The sequence below is a fragment of the Pezoporus occidentalis genome, unplaced genomic scaffold (genome assembly GCF_034315485.1).
Source record: "Pezoporus occidentalis ecotype Australia unplaced genomic scaffold, CSIRO_AGI_Poc_V1 ctg197, whole genome shotgun sequence".
NCBI lineage: Eukaryota > Metazoa > Chordata > Aves > Psittaciformes > Psittacidae > Pezoporus > Pezoporus occidentalis.
Genome location: NW_026913822.1, coordinates 567,732 through 593,534, shown reverse-complemented (window position 1 = coordinate 593,534; position 25,803 = coordinate 567,732). Strand labels below are relative to the sequence as shown.

General features: G+C 38.6%; 1 protein-coding gene across 5 annotated transcripts in view; it reads right to left on the bottom strand.

Moving 5' to 3' along the window:
* Positions 1–25,803, bottom strand: part of KIAA0825 (KIAA0825 ortholog) — a 247,886-nt gene that overhangs the window by 152,256 nt on the left and 69,827 nt on the right. For 3 of the 5 annotated variants that reach the window (XM_062617491.1, XM_062617492.1, XM_062617490.1), the window contains 6 exons: positions 17,268–17,362; positions 14,121–14,348; positions 12,854–13,119; positions 11,491–11,641; positions 6,589–6,779; positions 4,543–4,725 (listed from right to left, as the gene is read on the bottom strand). In XM_062617491.1, the coding sequence (XP_062473475.1) occupies positions 4,543–4,725; positions 6,589–6,779; positions 11,491–11,641; positions 12,854–13,119; positions 14,121–14,348; positions 17,268–17,362 (1,114 nt within the window). Of the gene's footprint in view, positions 1–4,542; positions 4,726–6,588; positions 6,780–9,339; positions 10,039–11,490; positions 11,642–12,853; positions 13,120–14,116; positions 14,349–17,267; positions 17,363–25,803 lie in introns of those variants that run through there. The other 2 variants (XM_062617493.1, XM_062617494.1) reach the window with 2 other exon arrangements.

The window sequence follows — 25,803 nt, the reverse complement described above, 5'->3', positions numbered from 1 at the left end:
TGGGCTTAAGCAGCTTGCTTAGTGTGGTTTTTAGCTGTCTCCTAAGTACAAGAACAGGGAAGGCTTTTGGACTCTGAGGCTTATAACAAAACCTGTACCCAAATTTTTAAACTGAAACGGAGATAATCTGAGGGCCTTAAAATACTTGAAATACTAGAATAACTTCAAATACTATAAAAAAATTAAGTGTCTAATGTTAATATGATAATTCTGGTGCCAGCATTTCTCAGTGTCCACTGCCGGCTGTGTAATTCCTGTCAGGAAAACCCAACTCTGTGCCAGACAGTTTAATTCAACCACTCTTCTAACAGCCATATAATAATAGCTAGTAGGAGATTTGTTTTGACTACAAGTTATGTTAAAGCAGCTGCCTGTAGTCTCAAAGCAGTGGATGGCATCTGTGGAAGTATTAAATACCACAGCAAGTTTCCAGTTTCATTCTTCAGTAGAGTATGACAAGGTGAGAATTGATCTTGTAAGCCTCAGTGCAGGTGTGAAAAAATGAGATGCAAACAAGATATATCCTAATGGTATTTCCTTGGAGACTTCAAATGATTTAGCTCTATATCAGGAATAAACACGACTAAAAAGCAACTTCATGAATTAAAAATCATACATTAAAATTAAGAGAAATATTTTCAGTTATTACAGTTGAATGACAGATATCTTTACCCAACAGACAGCAATTTTACCAATAGAATCTCAAAATTATTCTCTCATAATTCAAGTAATTTACCTGATTTCTTGCTGAGAAAGTAAGACATGATAATTCATAGCATGGAAACATAAATAGGTGCATCCACCTTACTCTTAGTATCTTCCCTAACAGAAAGATTGTCATTTCCCACTCAGTACAGAAGACTAAAGAATACAGAAAACAAACCACAAGAACGTATCTGCTCCAATCTGAGCAACCCTCAACCTGGTGCAGAAGACAGCCTCTTTTCTGAAGTCATAAATGGGTCTGTTGTACAGCATATTGCCAGCCTGCCTCTGGATGATTTAATTTTGTAAAAATAATGAATGAAGAACAGCATTGGATTGCCCTACAGAATCCACAAGCAGGATGGAAACTCTTAGATCCACTGAGAAAAACCACAGCGACTTGAACTGAGTAACTCACAACCTTGCCAGTGAGTAAGACTATGATAACTGGAAATTGTGAGGAATGAAAATTCTCCCTTTTTTCAGAGGTTTGGGTAAGTAGCAAGAAAATAGCAACACCTAGTAGTTTTGGGGAACACATCCTGGAGACTGCTGTTGTTCAAGAGGTTCTTCAGCAACCTTGACAAAAGCAGACAGACATCAACAGACATTTAGGACATTTGCAGGTGTCACTAAACGGAGGAAAGCAGGTACGGTAGGTAACATAACGAATGGTAGAGTGCCAAGTCATGCACGACTGGGCCAACAGAAACTCACAAAGTTCACTGAGATAAAATGCAACTTTTTTGCTCCAGCAACAGAATTATAACAACCTTGGCTAGGAACAGACTGCCTGAGTACCAACCCTTCCCAGCCCCAAGCCTGGGGTTTATAGGCAGCAGGGCGTTGAAATGAGGCAGTATATTGTCACTAGAAGCAATGCAAACCATACACTGGGCTGTATAAGGAATATGGCAAGCAAACTAAAGATTGTGATGCCTTACCCTATGTATTTTTCCCAGCTGTGGGTCCTACAGCTCAAGGAGGATGTGATGAAACTGGAAGGGACTAGACTGCATCATCTATGATGAAAGGTTGAGGGATCTAGTCTTCTTTGCACTGGTGAAGAGGTGGCTAAAGGGTTGAGTCATCTAATGGCAGCCTACCCAGAGTAATTACACAGACAACACTGACAAACTTTTCTGAGAAGGGGCTGGTGAGATGCGGCAAGTCATAGCCAGCAGCTTTGAAGGTTCACACTAGATATTAAGCAATACTCTGCAGCAAGGCAGTGCAGCCATGGAGCTGGTTTGCTCAGAGAGGCTGTAAAATCTCAGGTCCCAAAGGATTACATGGGTCAGCTAACACAGTCATGTCTGACTACTCTTGGTGATTATGCTGCTTGGAGCAGGAGGCTGGACTAGATGACCTCCACCAACCCTTTTCAACCAACAAGTCTACTACACTAAAGCTATTTCAGGAAGGCCAGAGAACAGTGAAGGAAAATAAAGCACAGAAAACTGAGTGAGTATTAAAAACTGATGAGTCAAGATTCATGGGTGAATTTAGGACTGGGTCTAAGAAGCCTTGTCATACATAAAAGAAACTTTAAGTGGCAGCAGAATGCAAAACACAAAATCACAAAATTAGGAAGGAGAAAGCCAGAATTGCTTTATTTGAAGTTAAGGATATTATTAATTTTTCAGCACCCTTACTATTTCATTGCATTTCGATAACATAATAAGAATCTTGAATAATTTTAATTCTCTGGAAGCAACAGTTTATAATAGAGCATCTCTAGTAAGCTGGAAACGAACCAGTCACTTTATTGTCTATCATGTTAGACAACTTTCTCATAATTTATTTATCATATTTATCACATTTTATTTTTCATACAATTTTTTATTTATCATATTAGACAAATCCTGGAAAACAATGTTCTGCCCTCACCACTTTTCTGATTACAGAAAACTTTTGCTGGCAGTCCAAAGATTAATTTAAATCTAGGCCCTGCAGTGAAATAAAAGTGAGCATGATAGATTTAAAAGAAAAATCTTTATTTAAATTCCAGTTAATTTTACAAATGTTTTGAGAGATACAGAGTCAAGCTAAACAATGGAAATTTTGATTACATATCTGTAATTGTAAAGAGAACTGATGAAGGATTAGTTCCCTTTAAAATCATAAGGAGCTTCTAAATTTGTTATTGATAGATTCTTAACATGGTGAACTACCCATAACTCAGTAAACAATGGAGCTAGGAATTCAACATAAAATTCAGTATATGAAAGTGTTTCCAACTGGATTATGATCATTCAAGAAGTTAATCTGTTTTTTCTTTGTATCTGGACACTGGGTTAGGTTAAGGTTACTTACAATATTGGCTGTAATGAAACACACAATATAAAAGAACTGTTTTGACAGTGAAGTCTCACAGGTTTTGAAAACAGAACTTTTGAATACACAGTTCATTAAAAATGCCCCCTTTTACTTACACAAAAGCATGTACTTTGTAGTAAATTAAATGAGCTGCTACATCCTGTGCATGTCAAGTTCCTGATCTCTAGAAAATCAAATTATGATATTGAAATTTATATGCCTAAATACGAAACCTATATGACCAAGTTGTTAGTCTGCAGCATTTTACATAAAATACAAATATGCTGCCTCACTCTCTCCATTGGCACTTTGTTCTGAAACTCACTGAGTTCTCAAGTTAGCACAGTTTTTATAATCATTCCAGGTATAGAAACTCTGTAAAGAACATGGATTACTGGAGGAGCCTAGAATAGCTTAAGGAACAGACTGTACTACATGTTTGTTTTAGTTCATCATTCTAAGGGCTTTCATGAAGAAGCAGAGGAAGTTACAGTTACCACAATGTCCATTCCTGCCTCCATTACTGTCATCACAGCAAGACTACCTAATCTGCTCATGAATCACCTTTTTAATTACTATTTTTTCATAAGCCTGCATTTTATAAGATCAAACATCTAGTTATAATCCACTTCTGCATGCTCCTCAGAGTCTACAAATAATGAAAAGTCTGAAAAGAGCCCACACATGGCAAAAAATATTTAAAGTAGCTTAACTGCAAGAGGTTGCCACCCTCTTTATTTGAATAACCAGTATCACCTAGAATATTCTTGTTTAGAATAATAACTAAAATCCAGTTGAATAGGACTTGGCTTTCTTAGTTTGGGGTTTTGCTGTTTTTTCTTAATTTGTGATCTCAGTTTGTATGATACCAAATTTACAGCAGAGTTCTTATCATAGAATCTTAGGATCAGAGAATGGTTTGGGTTGGAAGGGACCCAAATGGATGAGTTAAAGCTCATTCATTACTTACAGAATTATTATGGGATGACAGCAGAACATTCTAATTCACCTGGAAGCTCTAGGTAGCTAAATCTGAACTATTAAGTATGAAGATGAAAATCTTTTCAATTGTATAAGTGACTAAGTCCTTGAAAAACCATACCACAGGCTTTAATGCCATAGTAGTAAACATTTTTAGACAGATAACAATGTTTCCAACACGTCTCCTAACTAAACAGTAAATTGCAAATTTAGATCAGTAATTATTAATGAAATTCTACTATTTATGTTACAGCGGAAATCTAACCAGATATTCACTGCATTCTATATTATGACCAGACAAAATGTGAAGTACAGGACTTGATCCAAAGCTAATAAAATCCCACAAGATATAACTGTGCTTTAGCTAAGCTTGTAAGGAGAAGTTCAAGACCAAATCAAGAAATAGCCGAAGCTTATAAAAATGTGTCAACACTACGCATTGCATTTGTATTTCAACACATTACTCATCTCGTAGATATACCCATGCAAGTTCAAGAACCAATTTTATCTCAAACTGAATGTTTCAATCATACTCACTCATACAAATTCTTCAGTGGTGAAGTTAAAATAGCTAGCACAGACAGCAGACTATTGCAGTGGCTATGTATTTTATAGATCTTGAGATCTCTGACTTCATGTGGATTCAGAAACTCCTTAACAGAGCTGCAAACTGACCAGAGCATATCTTCAGTGGACATCAAAATTGCTGCAATATCAATTCTGTAGGGGGGAAAAAAAAAAAAGAAAAAAGTGAAAATAACATTACTTGGGATATCAGGAGAGTGGTAAATTTCAGTTAAGTAGAGCTTTCTTCTGACAACATAAAATACCTAAATCACAGCATGGACTTCAAATTTCATCTTTCATCAGTGATGTAGGAATTATGAGCTACACTGTAAAAATTCAGCCACAGAAAAGTTGTTATTGACACTAGTCAAGAGGAGACTTAAAAAAAATTGGAAATTTCCTCTTTCAAAGGACAATGCCATTAGGCAGAAGCATCTTATTTTCTAAACTACAACTGAATACAATTAAATTTTCATTTCTTTATGACAAAAGTATAATTAGAACATTCATACTATTTTTAAATCCTGCTGGTGCAAAAAAAGTAATGATAAATGAACTAAATCTTCAATTTGTAAAACTTAACCTGCCAGGCAACACATTTCGACATGGAGCATTTCTGAGTCAGTAATGTGCTGCTGTTGATACTGGCTGGCAGAGCATCATGGGATACTGGCCTAAACAACAGCAAGAACCCCAAGAACCCAAAGTACAACAACATAATCTCAAAGGCTGACATACAACAGATAGGAAACAGATGGATAACAGAAAATACACAGTAGGCTTGATGCTGGAGTGAAAAAAGTACCTCATTACCTAAAAGCCAATGGATGCATATGTGATCATCTGCATTTGTAAGGCTCATCTTATTTTTGGAAAAGCTAAGCAAACATGCATTTGTCTATACTGCAGATCAGATCTCTAATATTTCAAGAACCACTGGAAGAAAAGACCCCCTCCAAAGTACCATATTATAAATGAATACGTAAACTCTCCATGATAAAAATATATTGAATTATCTTAATTAAAAATAATTTTTTCAATTGTGGATGGCTGGATAATTCAATTTACTTACTGACAAATTCAAGAATAGCCTTATTAAATAAAACAGCTTCTCTACAAAATGACAATGTAAAAAAAACCTTTCTTGTTTAGTATTTTGAAGCAAATTCATATAGAATTGACTAATACCACATTTAAGAAAAAACTATATCAATATATATTTTTCATATTTCAGGGTATTTTTACTTTCCAGGAAATTTATAGCATCTTCCAGGAAAACTCTCTGTACCTAAAGATACAAAAATAGAATATATGTCTGCTGAGTGTGTCTCATTTCCTATAAACAGACAAGATAGGAAATGCACCAATTTATTTAACACACAACATTTCATAGAAAGAGAAAGGACAGAGGTAGGGTAAGCTTCCACCTGGAGACACCTGCTTTAGTATTTCTTGAAGAGACCCTCCTCTCTGGCAAACTGTAAGAATCCCAGCAAGAACTTCCACATTCATACTTCCTAAAACAACAGAAGGAATAGCCTCTTTCTTCTCCCTCCTTCTGTATCACTGGCTTCTTTCTGGCAAATGTTCTGATGTGACCTTCTAGCTCTTCCACTTGAAAAACCCTATGAAAACCCAAATTCTATTGGAACACATGGAGTTTTCTTCATGAATCAGTGATTTCAAATCCTGATCCTGCCAATGCTGCCCACATTTTCCGTTGCGCCACTACTCCTCAGTGCACTGTTTATCATGAGGCTTTCAAACCAAGTAAGCCGCTTATGGAACCATTTCACCAAGAGTTCAAAAGAGGTCTTTGATTCTGCCCAGTTTAGTGTATGACCACCAAATATACTGATCTACACAAAATATATTGAATTCAAATGATGCCCAAGTAAGAAACTGTGTCTATCCCCTCTGCTGTGTTCATTAACACTTAAATTTGAATCAACGAAGTGCGTAACAGAAAACTAAGACTTATCCATTAAAAACTCGTATTAAGTATACAACCATTACCTGATTTGTGGTGCTCTCTTGTAACTGGGGCAGGCCTGACAATATCTGGAGGACAGCATAGACAAAGATTCCTCTAGTACATCTGTAAGAATCTCCTGGGCTGTCTTGGGGGGTAGAATAGTCCATAGATCATGATGAAGAGCACAGCAGAAGTAATGCCACATCTGGACAGAGAATGAGCATCTTTCCCCCTAGCAAAACCACCAATAAATAATAAAAACACACCTTCCAAATGTCAATTTAGTTCCTGTAAGTCTAATTAATTCAATCTGAAAGAAAATAAATTAAAAATTTCAGGCACATAATGACCAAAAAGTGGTCCTTGACAAGTTGTGAAACTTCTTTATTAGCAAGAAAGCTCAGGTTCAATTTCAGTTACAAAACTAGAGCTCTGCCACAAAACCAGACTACAGCATTTACCTCTTATATCCTTAATTAACCTATTCTCAAAACCCACTGTGTTTTAAGATTAGTTTAAAAACACATACAGTATTCTGTACTGACTATAATAGTCAGAGGAATTTAATATAGCAGTTTCTTTGTCCTCAAAAGAAAATAATAATTTAAATTACTTAAGCATACCTATTTCAACAAACTCATAATTGCTACACATAACCATGATTACGAAACTTCAATTATATATGATGGAAATGCAGTGAGAGCAGAAAAATATAACTGAACAATTAAAATGATAATAAAAGATGTTCAGAATTTTTTAGTAAGATTAATTTTCATCTTATAATGTCAACTCATTGAAACAAAACAGTTTCTAGGAAGGCATCAGCATCAGTATTAATATTTCATTATTTATACAGAACCACTCCAATATGATACAGAGATAAAGACAGACGAGTCAAACTCACATTGGTTAATCCATAACATCTCCCAGTACATGATTCAAATCACATCTAAATATTTCAACTAGTACCTATTCAAAAGATTCTATTATTCTCTGCCCATAGTATGGGGGTTAGAACTATATGATCCACCTGAAACCATTCTATGATTATGATAAAGCTGTGTCAGAACAAAGACTTGAATCTTAACTTGAAAAATTACAATGGAGTTGAGAAATATTTTAAGAATTTGTTGATATTTTAGCATTATCAAAAATATAAAATAACCCCATGAGTTTTAAAACACTATAAGAGTTTGATATGCATTCTCTAATAATAATAAGCAAAAAAAAAAAAAAATCTGTCTTGCTTTTTACACACACCGCATGAACAGATTATTGGGAGTTTTCATTATTCAGTGGATCTCTGCCATAATAGTCAAAGCGTATTTTATATTAAAAACTGGTAAATTACGACAAAGAGGGGAAGTACCAAACTCTAAAGCAGAAGAGACAAATGTAATACAGAGAAATTTCAAGACAAAATTATATGCCTACTTTTCTTCATACCTACAACCATGGGCATCTTATAACTGTTTTAAGCATATTTCAACTGAGAAATTAAACCAAATCACTCTGGTATTTTGAACAATGAAGCACTTGGCAAGTGTTTCCACACAGGTAAGATAGGATTGTCTTATATTGTTCAAAAATTGATATAATAAAATTACGGACATACTAAAATAATTTTCTGTTTTTCTTGTGTGAAATAAAATTACATTATTATAGCATGATATACTGAAACAGTACAAGTTTAATTCACAACTCAACTCATAACTCCATAGCTTTACATAATTCAAATGCTGAAATATTTCTGTAAGGTGGGGTTTCTTAGACACATTACCATGACTATTCTTGGGGTATGTTCCAGTAGAACTTGCCAGAAATAAATCCCTAACCCTACCTCACAGACATTTTGCTAACATTTGCCTTTCTTTGTAAAAACATTACAACTGTTACAGAATAAATTTACCAGGTGAAAAATAATAAGTTTGAATGCCTAATGGAAGCTAATTTATTTAGTTCATAGAATCATAAAACGGTTAATTTACCAAAAAAAAAAAAAAATTCAAAACCAATGCAGTCTTAGCAACCAGAAATATAATTCTAAACTGACTATTTATTTTTTTTTTTTAAGTTACTGAATGTTGGTGAGTTAACCTTAAACACAAAATGCTTCACTTTCTCTGTTTTATTCAGTCTAAAGCAGTAAATTGAACAATACACATTTTCTAACATTGTACCTCTATCACAGAAGCAACAGTGTCACTGAAGATCTAAATAAGATTCGTTCCTTTTCTGACCTGTTTTTCAATTTGTTGTCATTTCTACTGGTAAACATCTGCTATTTTTGCAGGCTTCATTTTATACAAACAGATGTGAACTTTTATTTAGTTTACATATCACGAAACAAGTAGCTGTGCTTTATTGCATAAGCCACTCAATATTATGTTTGAACAGACAATTCTTTATTCATTGACTATTAGAAAACGTAAGTTCTCAAAGCCACAGCAGATGTCTGCTACACTAAAGGCTCCCTTCGGACGCCTAAGCTGGAACGCTGGCCAGTGACACAGTGGGTGTTCAGTGTACCGAGCCCAGAGTTTCCCTCCCTGGCAGCTCAGACTCCAAGTGCTGAACAGGAACTGCTCTCAGAGGTCAGCTCACATCTCACACCACCATCAATTCACTACTTGTATCTCACAAAATCTCTTCTTAACTTTCCTAAAAGGCTTTCAGATCTTTTGGTGATCTCACAGTGACTGTAATAGTAATGTGTTCACCCTCTAATTATAACTGGTCTTTTGGCTTTTAATCCTGGTCCCGCATTGAGTTAGTTATGAAAATCCAAAATATATTTTAATTTTTTTATTTATTCTTATTTTTAAAATGCAGCAAATTCTTTTACAGAATGTAATAACCATTTGCTACCAATCTTGTTCTTCTCAGATATCACCATTGTACAAACAAACTAATAAATGGATATGGAAACTGCAGTTCTCTGTAATCAAACACAGACACTGTGCCCTGCCCTTTCCTCCTTTCCCTTTGTCTTTCAGTGGGTTTGGGTTTTTCCTGGATGACTTACACAACAAGTAATTCTAGCAGTCTTATTAATCAATATGTCATTAGTGGTGTACAGAAACGAAGGCTATCACATATTCTTTTTAATACCAGTTGAAAGTCATCTATTATTGGGGAAAAAGAAGAGTAACTTATGTCATTCAAGTGTAAGATTGCCATTTTGATTGTAATCAAGTATGCAAGACAAGAATGAGGAACTCACAAAAGTGCAAGATATGTTCCTACTGAGGGAGGAGGCACTTGTACCAGAGCCTGCTCTTGATGAGCGGCAAAGTCTTCTGGCACCTGACTCCAAGCTACTCTTGTTCTGTGAGCTCAGCAAGATTGGTGTGATTTAAAAGGCAGAGCCTCACGCTTCCTGCAGAGCTTAGACCTCAGAAGGAGCCACCTCTCACCGCTAGGAGTTTCAGTAGGTTGTTGCCTCCATAACAATCAATAGGTCTTACACCAACCTCTTTCATTTGAGATGCCTACAAGAGCACAATGAAAGTAGTGGCTTGTTAGCGTTGTGTCTCTTGCAGGCACCCTGAGCAGATCATGGTCCACTCTTGGGCAATGGTCCATGGTCCATGGCCCAATAAAAAGAACAGAGTGATGACATAAAATTATATCCCACCTTTAGTCCTGCAAGCAGTACAGAGCCGACATGCCAGCTTTCTTCATCCCTTTCTACACACATCAGTTCTGACCAGTGATGATAAAAATGTTTAGCTAATCTATACCCTTTTTTCTTGGGACAGCTATTTCTGACAATTAGGTTTCCTCCACAGTGAATAGTTATTGGCCCCTTAATAAACAGGACATGGCACCATATGGTGAAGTGAAGATCATGTCATGAACTTTGAGTTGCCAGAAGCTGCTAAATTTCTTACCTGATCAACTGAGGACATCTGTGCTCACATTCAAACAAAAGTAAAATTCTTGTTTACTTATCCTTCAGAGGTGGGCATTTTGGTAATTACTCATATTAAGGTCTGCAACACCTGTCTAGCACAGATTTCTGTCACTGACTCAGGAGCTTTTATATTACATCTGTAGAATACATGCATCACACAGACTTTTCTCTCATGTAAGAGCTCTAGAAAACAGTTAACAAAACCACTCTAATCCTCTCACACAGCAAATGATATAAGGAAGACAAGGACGTTGGCTCCAAGAGATCTCAGTTATTCATGATAAAAAAACATATAACACTTCCACTTCATCCAGAAATTAAGTGAAAATAATTTCAAACAGTATATGTCAGCCTATGTCTCCATTTGAATGGAATGAAGAAAAAACCCCAATAAATGATAATTCACTTGATGGTTTTTTTTCAGAGAATCATTAGGAGGTTTTTAGCAGTTTTTTTTTTTCACAGAATCGTTAGGGTTATGGTTTAAGACTAGATCTGTGACTTCAAAATGCAGATGAAATGGCAGTGGTTATCTCAGCAATATACTGTTGAATAATGAAAGTAACTATATTGATGGTCTGTCTTTGTTATAGTCTTCACTTACCAAAGGTAAAAAGGGGAACTAGTTAAAAAAAAAAGAAGAAAAAAGCAAAGAATCAGATTTAAAATTTTCAAGAGAAAACCTGCTTTCGTTTTCATGTCATGCTTTCTGTAAGAAGAAGAGTTAAAATGACTTCTCAATGTCTTCTTGAGTTCTGTATAAATGTCTTGAAGTTGACAGAATATCTTATTAAGCAAATGACACAAACACTCCATCGTAACAATTTATCTCATCTTTAAATGCTTATGTGTTCCTCCATCATTCCTACAGAGACATTTGCCTGCAATAATGTATATTTCAAAGCAGTAAAATCCAATAATCTTTATGTAAAAATAATGCTGATCTTATGCTTCTAATTAATTAGAGAGCTGGCAACCAGTAAAACACATTTTATAAAAGGGAGGCACAATAAACTTAACCTCACACCTCATAAAAAGCTTTGTAGTCATCCCAGTGGTGGCTCTCAGCATCCTGTAAAATGCTTGTAGCACAAACTCTGACACAGTAGTTCGTAACTTGAAACTGAAGAACACTGATGAATTCCTGATATTGTTGGACAGGCATGAGGGACAGGGGTCTGTTTAGAGAGAATGATCAAAGAGGCAAAGATTGAAAGGCTGTGCAGTAGGAAGTAACAATCCCCAGTTATCAATCACTAATTTCCTCTTGGTCTTGAAGGCTGAAAACTAGTGTTCACTTTTGAAAAGTATCTGGCCTTTGTTTCACAAACTCTTTAAATATTCTGCTCATCTCCAAGTTCTCATTTAACCACATTACTGAAAAATATATTCATTCTATTTTCTGAGATAAAAGTATGCTTGTCATTCAGTTACTGGGAGATTCTGGATTGAAACATAATTGCATCAGCATCGAGTGTGATTAAAAAAAAACATAAACAGAGTCCAGAGATTACTTTTGGTAGGCATGTACTAAGGAACTTTCATAATACACATGCGTAGAATTATTGAGCAATATTTTGGCTCAAACTTCCCATTCACAAAGATATATTTCATGCAGGAGAGAGTAAAACATCAAAGGGAAAGCAGCTCAGCAGTGCAGACAAACCCTTAGAAATCCTACATTCCTTGAAAACTGCACCAGTTCAGGTGTCCCTCCCATTTTTTGCTTTTAAATTACATGTGTCAGAAAAACATGGACCAATGAAGAGATTCCTAGTATTTTAAGGCAAAATCTCCTAAAAGCAGAGCAAATGTAATTATATTGCCTCCCAGGGCAAACACTGACATAGAATTTACACTAGTACTTCATATCATCTCCAATTTTTATTCTGTGTGCAACAAAAAATAAATTCTAAAACTACAGTGGATGTATTTTTTCACATATTTGGATACAGATGGTATAAGGTAAAAGCACAGGAATGTATATTTATACTGTCCTCTAAGATTGGTATGTGCTAAAACAGATTTTATGAAAATTCAGCTATTGCAAAGGTCAGAAAAGGAAATTAATGCCTTAGCCTTTTATTTATATGATAGCAAAGAACATTCAGTTCACTGGACAATCCTATTTACTTAAGCTTAATAAATAAAAAATATAGATCTGCAAATCAAATGCAGATCTTAAACATACAAATAATTTGTTTTGCAATAGATGCTTTAGATTATCAACAGCTTTGATTCAGGTCTTTCCGTAAGTAACACACACAGTAACTGTGCTGAAAAATATGATGCAATTTGGAAAACTACCACCATACTGTATCATCCAAAACGGAAAGAAGCCCTGTATTATTTATGTTTGAATTAAACCATTATAAGACAAAGGGACTCACTTTTTGCTTGTTTCTCTCATTAAATTGCTATACGCTGTAAAATGCTGAGAGACATATATTGCTGTGGAAAGGGCAGCATACAAGTCTTGCAGGGGAGCTTTGGAGGGGACGTCTTTGCTCTTCTCCTCCAGTCTTGCCAGGACAGCTGTTGCCACTTTGCTACAGGCCTCCACAAAATTTGCTCTAATTTCCTGGAGAGAATCATCTCTGCATGCCAGAGCCAATGGAAGTAATGTGTCAAGTTCTTCCATGATGTCAGAACAAAACTGAGAGAAATAAACATGGCGTTGTTATTTGTACTCTGACAGCACTGTTTAATTTATACACACTAGGGTCAGATTCTTGGATAATGAAATTGGCATAAAGCATAAATATATGAAATCAGCTTTAAAAACATTTCATTCTGTTATGCAGGGGTGAAGCGTTTATCTGCAGTAAATGAATTATTATTTCATTCTTTCTTGCTTGAAAGCTGCATAATATATGATGAGAAAAAAATGAAAAACATCTTTGCTAGTAGTGCCTTCATTTTGTTCATGATTTCATGAGATGCACATTCAAAGCATAACATTAATTCCTTGTAGACAAAAATGATTTTCTCAATTTATTTTTGAAAATACACATATTTCTTAATACTGAATTTGAAAACAAACTTATAATTTCCATCTAAATTCATACATTGATCTCCCTAAAATTATCTCCCAAAGCTTGTGTCTTTTTGAGCAAATGTTCATTACCAGTATTTTAAATTTGCTAGAACAGTTGCAAAGCTTACTAAATAAAAAAATCCTCAAACTTTCAAACACATATCTCCTCAGAAAAACAATTTAATTAACCATCATAAATGACCTTTCAGCCAAATCAAAGAACTCTAATTTGGCCATATTGTTGGTTATGCTGATTAGTTAAATGGCATGTCTAAAGATAGGAATACAGGAAATCCCTTTATAGCTACTCTTCAAAGCTTTCAGCATTTTCCCATCAAACCACTTGGTAACAGAGCTGATACTAATCAGAATGTTTTAGAACTTTTTGGATGAAAAAAATTATGCCGGCAAAGTTTAAAAGTTAATTCTTTCAAGTATAAGACTATGGGCTATTGTATAAAGCTCTGCTCAGCCTCATAATATAATGCCTCTCACTTTCTTTTTAATTCCATTTATATAAGATATAGAATATTAATGGCACTGTAAGTACTTCAAAGTGTAGACGGCAAACAGCCTTGGCATTCTGTCTCCTCTCAAACTTCAGATCTTTTGATACCTGCCTTAGCAATTCGTTTTGGTTGCTCCTCCTGTTGGACTGCTCTGCAGGACTCCCTCATTTGCTGGTTGTTTACAAGACTCATTGCATAGCTTGCAGCTGAAAACTCTTCTTTCTGCTCATGTTGAAGAATTTTAGCTGAAAAATCCTCTATTGCTATTGTTATACAGTGAGCCACAGAAGCAGAAAGGTCTTTAAATGCATTTCTCCAGCCAAAATTCAGCAAAATAGGCTGAAACACATATTTATATTAAATCAATCCAAATTCATTACTGAGTGATATTATTGTCTGAAACTTATACAAACATTCATAACTAAACTAAAGGACACCGTCACCTTCTGAAATTCATCTGAGTAACTTAAAATTTGCTTGCCTTGAAATCATATTAGATGTAGCATATACACTCAACAAAAATGAACATAGAATCATAGAATCATAGAGTAGTTAGGGTTGGAAAGGACCTTAAGATCATCAAGTTCCAACCCCCCTGACATGGGCAGGGACACCTCCCACTAAACCATGTCACCCAAGGCTCTGTCCAACCTGGCCTTGAACACTGCCAGGGATTGGAGCATTCAACAACTTCCCTGGTGTCGTAGTTTAAACCCTAGCCAGACAGCTTGTTGACTCACTTCCCCTCCTTCTTGCCCTCCCCCTATTCCCGGAGGGACGGAGAGGAGAATCGAAAAGAATGCAACTCCCACGGGTTGAGATAAGAACAGTTTAGTAACTAAGGTATAACACAAATCGCTACTGCTACTACCAATGATAATAATGATAAAGGAAATAACAAGGGAAGAGAATACAACACCTCACCACCAGCCAACCGATAACTCGCCCCACCCCACCTGACCGAGCACCGACTGATACCTCGTCCAACCCCGCAGTGCCCTAGCCCTTCCGGCTAACTCTCAGTTACATCCCGGGCATGATGTGCTGTGGTATGGAATACTTCTTTGGTAAGTTTGGGTCAGGTGTCCTGTCTCTGCTTCCTCCCAGCTTCCCCTCCTCTCTGGCAGAGCATGAGGCTCAGAAAGTCCTTGGTCAGACTAAAACATCATTGTTATCAGCTCTGTTCCCAGGCCGAAAGTCAAAACACAGCGCTGCACCAGCTACTAAGAAGGAGAAAAATGACTGCTGAAACCAGGACACCTAGGCAACCCATTCCAGTGCCTCACCACCCTAACAGGAAAGAATTTCCTCCTTATATCCAAGCTAAACTTCCCCTGTTTAAGTTTTAACCCGTTACCCCTTGTCCTATCACTACAGTCCATAATGAAGAGTCCCTCCCCAGCATCCCTATAGGCCCCCTTCAGATACTGGAAGGCTGCTATGAGGTCTCCACACAGCCTTCTCTTCTCCAGGCTGAACAGCCCCAACTTTCTCAGCCTGTAATCATACGGGAGGTGCTCCAGTCCCCTGATCATCCTCGTGGCCCTTCTCTGGACTTGTTCCAACTGTTCCATGTCCTTTTTATGTTGAGGACACCAGAACTGCACACAATACTCCAGAGTATGCACAAAACACAGCAGAGTGGGCACTGAGAGAGAGGGCAGGATCACCTCCTTCGACCTGCTGGTCATGCTCCATTTGATGCAGCCCAGGATGCATAACAATATTAAATTTGTCATCAAATGTTAAAGAAATAAATTTATAAAAGATTCCATTTAAACAAGACAGCTTTTTAAAAGCCATACTTCATCTTTACATTTATAATCTTTAACAGAATGCGCTTAATCAAGTATAACCATTTTCAACAGTTTAACAAGTAATCCAGCAATGTATACCCTGTAATAATTTTCACTGCAAGGCAGTAAGTGGATGGTACTAACCATGAATATTAAAGGAAAACTTTTCAAGAAGCTGGTTTTAACACAGCCACACTGGTTATCACTTCTCTAGAGCTGCATTTAGCAAAGATTAAAATGTTTAAATAGACATTTCTAGGTTTGAGACAATGCTGGCTTTTATTATGGTTTAGAACAGTACCCTGCCTTCTATAAATAGAGACCTCTGAAGTTATCTGAAATGTAGAAGTTGTGAGAAGAAGACACAGTAGGACATTACTACTTTTGCACCAATCTTAATTTGCATTGCTTATCTGACATACAGCAGACTTAAACGTTACTGGAAGTGGCAAATTGAGAGTTGCAACACTGTAAGAGAAATATTTTAGTGACATAAGATATACAGTAAAGATGCCCACCATAAGCACATAGTAGGACAAAAGAATAAAAGGATTCCTAATGAATTGTGGCTATAATACTAAATTGGAAGACAAGGAAGGGCTATTAAGTGAAGCCCTTCCAGCTTACTCCAATTTAGAAGTTGCCTTCTCCTTCCGTTCTCTTTCTCCCTCCTGAAAATGAACTCCAGCGAGCACAGAGACAACTTCCATGGATGCCCATTCTTTCATTCCCTCTTTCTTTTTTTTTTTTTTTTTTTTTATCTTGGGTCAAGTAAAGCTCAATTCTCTCAAAAATATTGTTCTTTGCAACCTGTAATAGGAACATTAGTCTCACAAACTGATTCAGCATACATTCTAAAAAGTGATTTCACCATTAAAATTGAGCCATTAGGAAATTAAATTCCACTAATGTAAAATAACAGACTTCTTAGAGCATTTAGGTCCCAAAACCTCAAAAATTAAAATGTGTTTAGTAGCAAATGTAAGCCAGACTAGTACTTACTCTTGCATATACATTCTACAAAGCATAGTGCTTACTACACAGCTGTTTGTTGGCATCAAAGAAACTGGACATTATGTGAGTACTTATTCCTATTTGATCACGATGATCAAATGCTAAGAACTTTATAGATTTTTTTTAAGATTCTGCTGTATTTAAGAATGCATTTAATTCTGAAGAAAGCTATAATACTTTGGCATTTTTTACTGTTTTGTCATGAGGTATCTCATATTTCTGATGTTAAATCCATACTATCATTAAATCTTAAATAACAACCAATTCTTCATGAATGTTGTAAGATTTCATTCCATTGTAACTGAGACTTTGCAGCTAAAATTAATCACAGTAGCTAAATAATGAAACTATGACAATAGGTGTTTACAATGAACATGGTGACAGACTACACTGGAGACACAGACAAAAGAAAATCCCCTACAAAGTGCAAGACTCTTTTCGTACTCACCTCTTCTACCTGAAGTAACTGTTCAGGAAGCACACTGGTTTCATTTGCTCTACTTTCTCCTATTAAAAGCTCCCCACTAGCTTTCTTCAGAAATCCTGCACAGTATGATAAAAGGGATCAAAGTTAAGATTAATTCTGTAGAAAAGTCAGCAGCCTACAACACATTCTGATATATCAATATGAAGCATAAAAAAACCCTCAACAAGACGTAGGGGAACACTAATGATAAAGTCAAATTTAAGTTATACACAGCTCCTTTTATATAACATGATGAAATCCACATCCCATTGTATTCAGATTTTATACAAACATACATATAAATGTGTAAAATATAGTTTCTTTTGTCATTAATTCATTTTTATACTGATGGTGCAGTCACCTATTCCTAGGGAGAACAGATAATGTTAGAACATCTATGTAGAAATTGATTTCTATTCTTTCTCCAATATATTATATGAATTACACACTAACATATTTTTATAGTTTTTACTTATTTGAAAATGCCAGTATGATAAGAATAAAAAGTTAATTAATACAGTTATTTTTTATAAGCAAATAATGGCAATAGAAACAGGATCAAGTGAAGCTCCTTAAGAGGGGCTGGTATAAAGCTCACTTAGAAATCATAGAATCACAGAATGGTTTGGATTGGAAAGGACCTTAAGATCATCAAGTTCCAACCCCTCTGCATGGGCATGGATGCCTCACATTAGACCATGTTGCCCAAGGCTCTGTTCAACCTGGCCTTGAACACTGCCAGGGATGGAGCAAGCACCACTTCTTTGGGCAACCTGTGCCAGGGCCTCACCACCCTCACTGTAAAGAACTTCTGCCTTATATCTAACCTGAACTTCCCCAGTTGAAGTTTAAACCCATCACCCCTTATCCTATTGCTACAGTCCCTGAAGAGTCCCTCTCTGGCACCCTTGTAGGCTCCCTTCAGATACTGGAAGACTGCTATGATGTCTCCACGCACCTTCTCTTCTCCAGGCAAATCTTGGAGTAATGGGAATACCACCTCAGTTTTGACAAGAACAAATTAGTATCTCAGATAAACACCACTTGCATTAGCATTTCAAGTAATCCAGGTGGTTTCTGGAGTGTGTTGATGGTAACTTCCTCCTCCAAGTGACAGAGGAACCAGTGAGGAGAAGTAAGTAGTCTGCAGGATCTCATACTCACCAAAAAGGAAGGGCTTGTTGGGATGTGAAGGTCAAAGGCAGCCTTGGCTGCAGTGACCACGAAATGATTTTATTCAGGATTTTGAGGGCAGGGAGAAGAGTGAAAAGCAAGCTCACAACCCTGGACTTCAGGAGAGCAGACTTTGGCCTCTTCAAAGATCTGCTTTGAAGTGTCCCATGGGATGTCCTCAATGGAAATGGGGCCTGAGAAAGCTTGTTAATATTCAAGTATCACCTCCTCTGAGCTTAAGAGTGGTGGGAAAAGAAAAAATGCCAGGAGGCCTGCATGGATAAACAAGGAGCTCCTAGCTAAACTCAAATACAAAATGAAGCATACAGACGGTGGAAGCAAGGACAAGTAATCTGACAGGAACACAGAAACATCCAAGCACCAAGGAACAAAGTTAGAAAAGCCAAAGCTCAAATGCACCTAAGGGATGTCAAAGGCAAAAAGAAGAGCTTCTATAAGTACACAGGTGACAAATGGAAGACTAGGGAAAATGTAGGCACATTGCTAGTGATACAGGGGATCTGGTTACACAGACATGGAAAAGGCTTTGCTTTGCCTGCTTTGCCTCAGTCTTTCCGAGCAAGACCAGCCTTCAGGAATTCCAAGTCCCAGATAGTAATGTTGGAACAAGGAAGATGTATTCTTGGTGGACAGGGATCAGGTGTGGAAATACTCAGGTAAACTGGACATAACATAAACCCATGGCCCTGACAGTATTCTCCTGGAAGTTGTGAGGGAGCTGACATACGTTGTTGCAAAGACACTTTCAATAACCTTTGATCATTCATGGCAAGAGAAGAGTCCAAGACTAGAGGGAAGCAAATATCACTTATACCTTCAAGAAGGGCAAGAAGGAGGACTCAGGGAATCACAGGCCAGTCACCTCACCTCAGTCCCTGGGAAGGTGATAGAGCAGCTAATCCTGGAAACCATTTCCAGGCACGTTATGGACAAAAAAATTCATCAGGAGTACTCAGCATGGCTTCACCTAGGGGAAGTTATGCTTGACCAATTTGATAAACTTCCATGAAGAAATGATTGGCCTGGTAGATGAGAGGAGAGCAGCGACTACTGTCCACATGGATTCAGTAAGGCCTTTGACACTGTTTCCTATAAGATCCTGTTATCTGACACAGAGTAGACAAACTCTTGATGTATAGGCTGGATAAGCAGACAGTGAGGTGGGTTGAAAACTGGCTGAATAGCCAACCCCAAGAACTGTGATCAGTGGCACAAAGTCTAGTTAGAGGCCAGTAACTAGTGATCCCTCTCAAGGGTGAATAGGTCCTGCATCATTTAACGTCCTCATTGATGATCTGGATGATGGGGCAGCATGTACCCTCAGCGCATTTGCAGCTGACACCAAACTGGGTGGTGTAGCTGACACCAGAAGGCCCTGCTGACATCAAAACGCACCTCAACTGGCTGCAGAAACAGGAACACAAAACCCTTAAGAAAATCAAAAAGAAGTGCGAAGTCCTGCACCTGGGGTAGAGCAACTCCAGGTGCCAATATAGGCTGCTGGCCACCCAGCTGGAACACAGCTTTCCATAAGAGGACCCGGTAGGCCAGATGTACACCAAGCTGAACAGGAGCCAGCAATGCGCCCTTCTTGCAAAGAAGTTCATGATATCCTGGGATGCATTGCCAGCAGGGTCAAGGGAGGTGATCCTTTCTCTCTACTAAGCCCTGGTAAGTCTATGCCTATCATGTTCAGTTCAGCACTACACAAGGCAAGACAGACATGGACATACTGGAGAGTTTCTAACAAAGGGCCATGCAGATGATTAAGGGACAGGAGCATCTCTCCTATGAGGAAAGACTAAGATTACGGGGATTGTTTAACCTGGAAAAGAGAAGGCTCGGGGAAGATCTCATGAATGTACACAAATACTTGAAGGGAAGGTGCAAAGAGGACAGAGCCAGGCTCTTCTCAGTTGTCCTGGGTTCCGCAGTAGCAGTCATGTTTTTTCTTTGTATTAACTGGTGCAGTGCTGTGTTTTGACTTCCAGCTTGAGAACAGCGTTGGTGAAGCCGATGTTTTCGGTTGTTGCTAAGCGATGTTTACCCTGACCAAGGACTCTGTGAGGCTCATGCTCTGCCAGGGAGGAGGGGAGGCTGTGAGGAAGCAGAGACGGGGCGCCTGACCCGGGCTAGCCGGGGAGGTATTCCATACCACAGCACGTCATGCCCGGGGTGAGGGGTAACTGGGAGTTACCCGGAAGGACAGGGGCTTCCGGGTGGAACTTGTTTTCTTGGCCGGTGGTATCGTATTCTCTTCCCTTGTTATTTTCCCTTATCATTGTTGTAGCTGATAGTAGCGGTGGTGATTTGTTGCTGGACTGTTCTTGTCTTAACCCGTAGGAGTTGCACTCTCTCGATCCTCCTCCCCGTTCCTCCGGGAGCGGGGAAGGGGAGAGCCCCGGTGAGGGGAGGCAGGGGGGGAGACGGACACGGACCTCGATTGTTGTCAGCTCGGCACCACTCACTGGGAGTGAGTGAACAAGCTACCTGACTGGGTTTAAACCACGACATCAGTGGTGCTCAGTGACAGACAAGAGGCAGCAGGCACAGACAGAAAATACAGGAGGTTCCCTCTTAACAGCAGGAAACACTTTTGTTAGGGTGACCAAGCACTGAATCAGGTTGTCCAGACAGACAGTCTCCATCCTTAAGAGATACTCAGAAGCTATCTAGACATGATTCTGGGCAACTGGCTGTGCATGGTCCTGTTTGAGTAGGGGTTGTTGGACCAGTTGACATCCAAAGGTCCCTTCCAACCTCACTCATTTTGTGATTCTGTGAGTCTTATTTGAAAGTAATATGAGACTAAAACCAAAAAAACATGTTATCTTTAAAATCTGACTCCTAGCATAAACAATACAGATGCAGCTATTCCTAATTTAATGAGTCTCATGTGAAATTAAAACCAAGATGTTTTGTACGAGCAGGTGCTGTCACGCATTGTTAAAGATTATCTTCTAAGCATAAACTTACAGGTCTTCAGTCACCTGAATCTACTGGTAGGACACAAGGTCAAGGTTTAAAGAGCTTTTCTCTTTCTATGAAATACTCAGTATTTGCACATATATAGACTTTCTTTTACCTAAACTGGATTTTATCCTTTCATTAAACAATTCACCCTCTGAAAACGAACACTCCATTTTTCATACACCTATACAGCATTCTAAAGCTTCAGGGATTTTTTGTTACGGGGTGTTTTTCTCTTTTCCCCCAGATTTGAGCTGAGAAAAATGAAAGATAAAATGGTCACATACAAAAACAGAAGAGAGTAACCAGGTCAACTAGCTCCCTGATCATTCAACAAACGCGACAGACAGCACCATAACGTTACTGCTTTTTTCAATATCTTTTAATGTATTTTATGATGAAGTTTCCTGTAATTTTCTTTAGAAATTACTCCAGAATGAAAAAAAAGCAAACCATACTTGACTGGATATTTTCCCTCTTTTCTGTTCTGTGCATTCAAACTAAATTTGCCTTGTTTTTTGTTGCCTTGCCTTTCCTTTTTTATAGATCTGACTCTAACTATAAGCAAAACTGAATATCTATATATTCACATTCTCTTATTCTCACTTCTTAAAACAGCTATTTATAACTTGATATACCAAGACATTAAAGGAAATCTGCAACATCTAACTTAAATCCTTGTGTATTCATTGCTGCCTTACCTGTTTAAGAACTTACAGCTGAGATACACAAGTATCTAGCTGATAGTAGATTTGTGTCTCCAGTACCTGAGGCAAAGAGCCAAATGATACTTCCATCAGCATCAGTCATTTTAAAGGTTTCTTCCTTTTTTAAATTAACAGATCTCCCCACCTCCTTTTGTAACTAACAGCCTGAGCACTCTTGCCCTATATTCATGTACTTTTATCTATGTGCATGCAGGCTCACACACATATAAAACCTTTTCTGGTCCTCCCAAAGAAGCCCCAAGGTCAAGTCTCCTATCTTCTACTGAGCTCCTCTGCTTTCCCAATATTTTCTTTTTCCGAATCTCATATAGGTAGAGTGGCCTTAATCTTCTTCAGTTTAACCTCCTGCTAGTAATTATTTTCAGTGATCACTGCACATTTGTCACAGCCTCCCCAAAGCCTCTGCACTTCAGATGCACCACAACCTTCCTCTCAAAAATTGTTTCCAAAGAGACACAAAATAAAAGTGCAGATTTATTGAAGAGACTGGTGCAGCTGATGTTCTGAAGCTGCTCAGCCCAAATGAGTTTGCCATGGCAGACAGGAATGCAGGCAATGGGACGGAGGAAGCATTCCTACCTAGCCAGCCATGGTTTTCTATACAAATTCCTTGACTCTTCTCCCAGTTATCAAACTTCATATTCCATTTCCACAGATAGACAGAATGCATGCAAGCCTTCTCACATAAACCCTTAGAGGAGAGAATGTGAAGAAGCGAAGCAGAAAGAAGCAAATGTCATGAAAGAAGAAGATTGAGGCTGTCCAAAAGTTTCTTAGTTTTTCACACATGCTCCATTTCAGAATAGATTCCATACCTCCACCACTTTTGATCAATAGGGAATATTGCACCAAACATGAATTCTTGCTGTATCTTTCCTGAAACTTACGTTCTACAAACTTGATAAACTGCTCTTAATTTGTGTGCTTCCTTCAGTTTATCAGCCAGGCAGCTTCAATCATTTCCGTAGAATCATAGAATAGTTAGGACTGGAAAGGACCTTAAGATCATCTAGTTCCAACCCCCCTGACATGGGCAGGGACACCTCCCATTAAACCATGCCACCCAAGGCTTTGTCCAACCTGGACTTGAACACTTCCAGGGATGGAGCATTCACAACCATCCTGGGCAACCCATTCCAGTGCTTCACCACCATCACAGTAAAGCATTTCTTCCTTATATCCAAGCTAAACTTCCCCTGTTTAAGTTTTAACCCGTTACCCTTTGTCCTATCACTACAGTCCCTAATGAAGAGTCTCTTCCCATCATCCCTATAGACCCCCTTCAGATACTGGAAGGCTGCTATGAGATCTCCATGCAGCCTTCTCTTCTCCAGGCTGAACAGCCCCTATTTTCTCAGCCTGTCTTCATACAGAAGGTGCTCCAGTCCCCTGATCATCCTCGTGGCCCTCCTCTGGACTTGTTCCAACAGTCCCTGCGTCTGCCTTCCAAGACTTAGCTGGTGTGGTCAGAGCCTTTGCCAGTGAAGACCAAGGCAAAGGAGTCATTGAGAACCTCAACCTTCTCCAAATCCAAGGTAGCCAGTTCTGATGATAGCTTTCGGAGGGGGCCTACATTCTCCCTTGTCTGTCTTATTCGTTATTAACCTATAGAATCCCTTACTGTTATCCTTAACATCCCTAGCCAAGTTTAATTCTAACTGGGCCTCAGCTTTCCCAACCTGGTCCCTAGCTTCCCAGAGAACTTATCTGTATTCTTTCGAGGCCACCTGTCCTTGCTTCCACCTTTTATAAGCCTCTTTTTTCTTTCAAATTTTCCTCAGGAGCTCCTTATCCATCCAAGAAGGTCTCCTGGTCCTCCTGCTGCACTTCCTTCTAGTTGGGATGCAACACTCCTGGGCTTGTAGCAGGTGATACTTGAATGTCAACCAACAGTCTTGGGCCCCCCTGCCCTCTAGGGCTATATCCCATGGAACCTTACTAAGCAGGTTCCTGAAGAGGCCAAAGTCTGCTCTTTTGAAGTCCAGGGCAGTGAGCTTGCTGCACGCTCTTCTCACTGTCCTGAGGATCTCAAATTCGAGCATCTCGTGATCGCTGCATCCAAGGCTGCCCTGAAGCATCACATTTCCAACGAGCCCTTCCCTGTTGGTGAGCACGAGGTCAAGCATGGCACCTCTCCTTGTTGGCTCCTCTGTTACTTGCAGAAGGAAGTTGTCTTCCACACAATCGAGAAACCTCCTGGATTGCTTGTGCTGGGCCGTACCGTCCTTCCAACAGATGTCAGGGTGGTTGAAGTCACCCATGAGAACAAGGGCCTGTGAGCGTGAGTCTGTTCCTATCTGTCTATAAGAGTGCTTTATCCACAGAGTCCTATTCATCAGGGGGTCTGTAACAGATCCCCACAGTAATGTCTCCCATAGCTATATTCCCTTTAACCCTGAACCACAAACTCCCTGCTGACTGCTCACTTGTCCCCAGACAGAGTTCCATACTCTCCAGCCTATCCCTAACATAAAGGGCAACTCCCCCTCCCCGCCTGCCGGGCCTGTCCTTTCTGAAGAGCCTGCAACCTTCCATTCCAACATTCCAGTCATAGGAGCCATCCCACCATGTTTCTGCAATGCCTATTATATCATACCCCCGTAGAGGTGCACACATCTCTAATTCCTCTTGTTTGTTCCCCATGCTACGGGCATTTGTATAGAGGCATCTGAGCCAAGCTCCAGCTGAAGCCGGCTCATTGGCTGGAGCGGCTGGAATATCTCTACATTGCTCCAAGCATTTATTATAGGTGTTGGCAACTGACTGGGTGTACTGGGACAGAATGATGCCCCCCCCTCCCCCAACACATCTAGTTTAAAGCATCCTTGACCAGTCTGGCATGCCGCCTACCAAAACTGCTCTTCACCTTCTTTATCATCACACCAGCTCCACTGGTCCCCAGTAGGTAGCAAATATGCAAGCAAATATCCAAGACAAGATTACATAAGCTTCACTTAAAATTAAAACTCTTCAGCCAACTTTCCTTACATGTACTGAAATTTGTCTGGGATTATTCTTCTCTTCAAAGCCAACATTTTAACCTGTGTTCTCTTCATCTTCAATGTATTTAATTCCTTCTCCAATTCTGTATTTTTTCTGGCTTTGTGATGAGTATGACAGAGATCTCTTGCATTGTTAATATAAGTCTTGCTCTTCCTTACAAAAAGTTCTATTATTTTTTTCTACAGAATTCCATAGCTTTTCTACTTTTCTCATAGCATTTAGGGTCATAAGAGCAGTCACTATGACATCGTCTTGCATGCAGCATAGAACAGCAAAGCATCAAGGAAACCCTTTGTATGACAGCTCACTAACCGTGACTAAGGTAAGCAGCAGCACCACCAAAGTGGCTTACTAGTTGGATTTGGTTGGCTTAAACAGAACTTTTATTGAACCTCTACTGGAAATAATATATCTCAAAGAAATGGGAAATATCACTCCCCCACCAGTACAAATAAACAAAAGAAACAAAAAAATATTTGACTACCTGTGGATTAAAAATCCTCCTGCTTTCTGTCTTCAATAATGGACTTTTTATTTGTTAGACTATACTGAGGAAACTGTAATAATACAAATACAGAAAATGTACATCTGTAATCAAACTCCCTCCTGGTGTAAATTCCGTC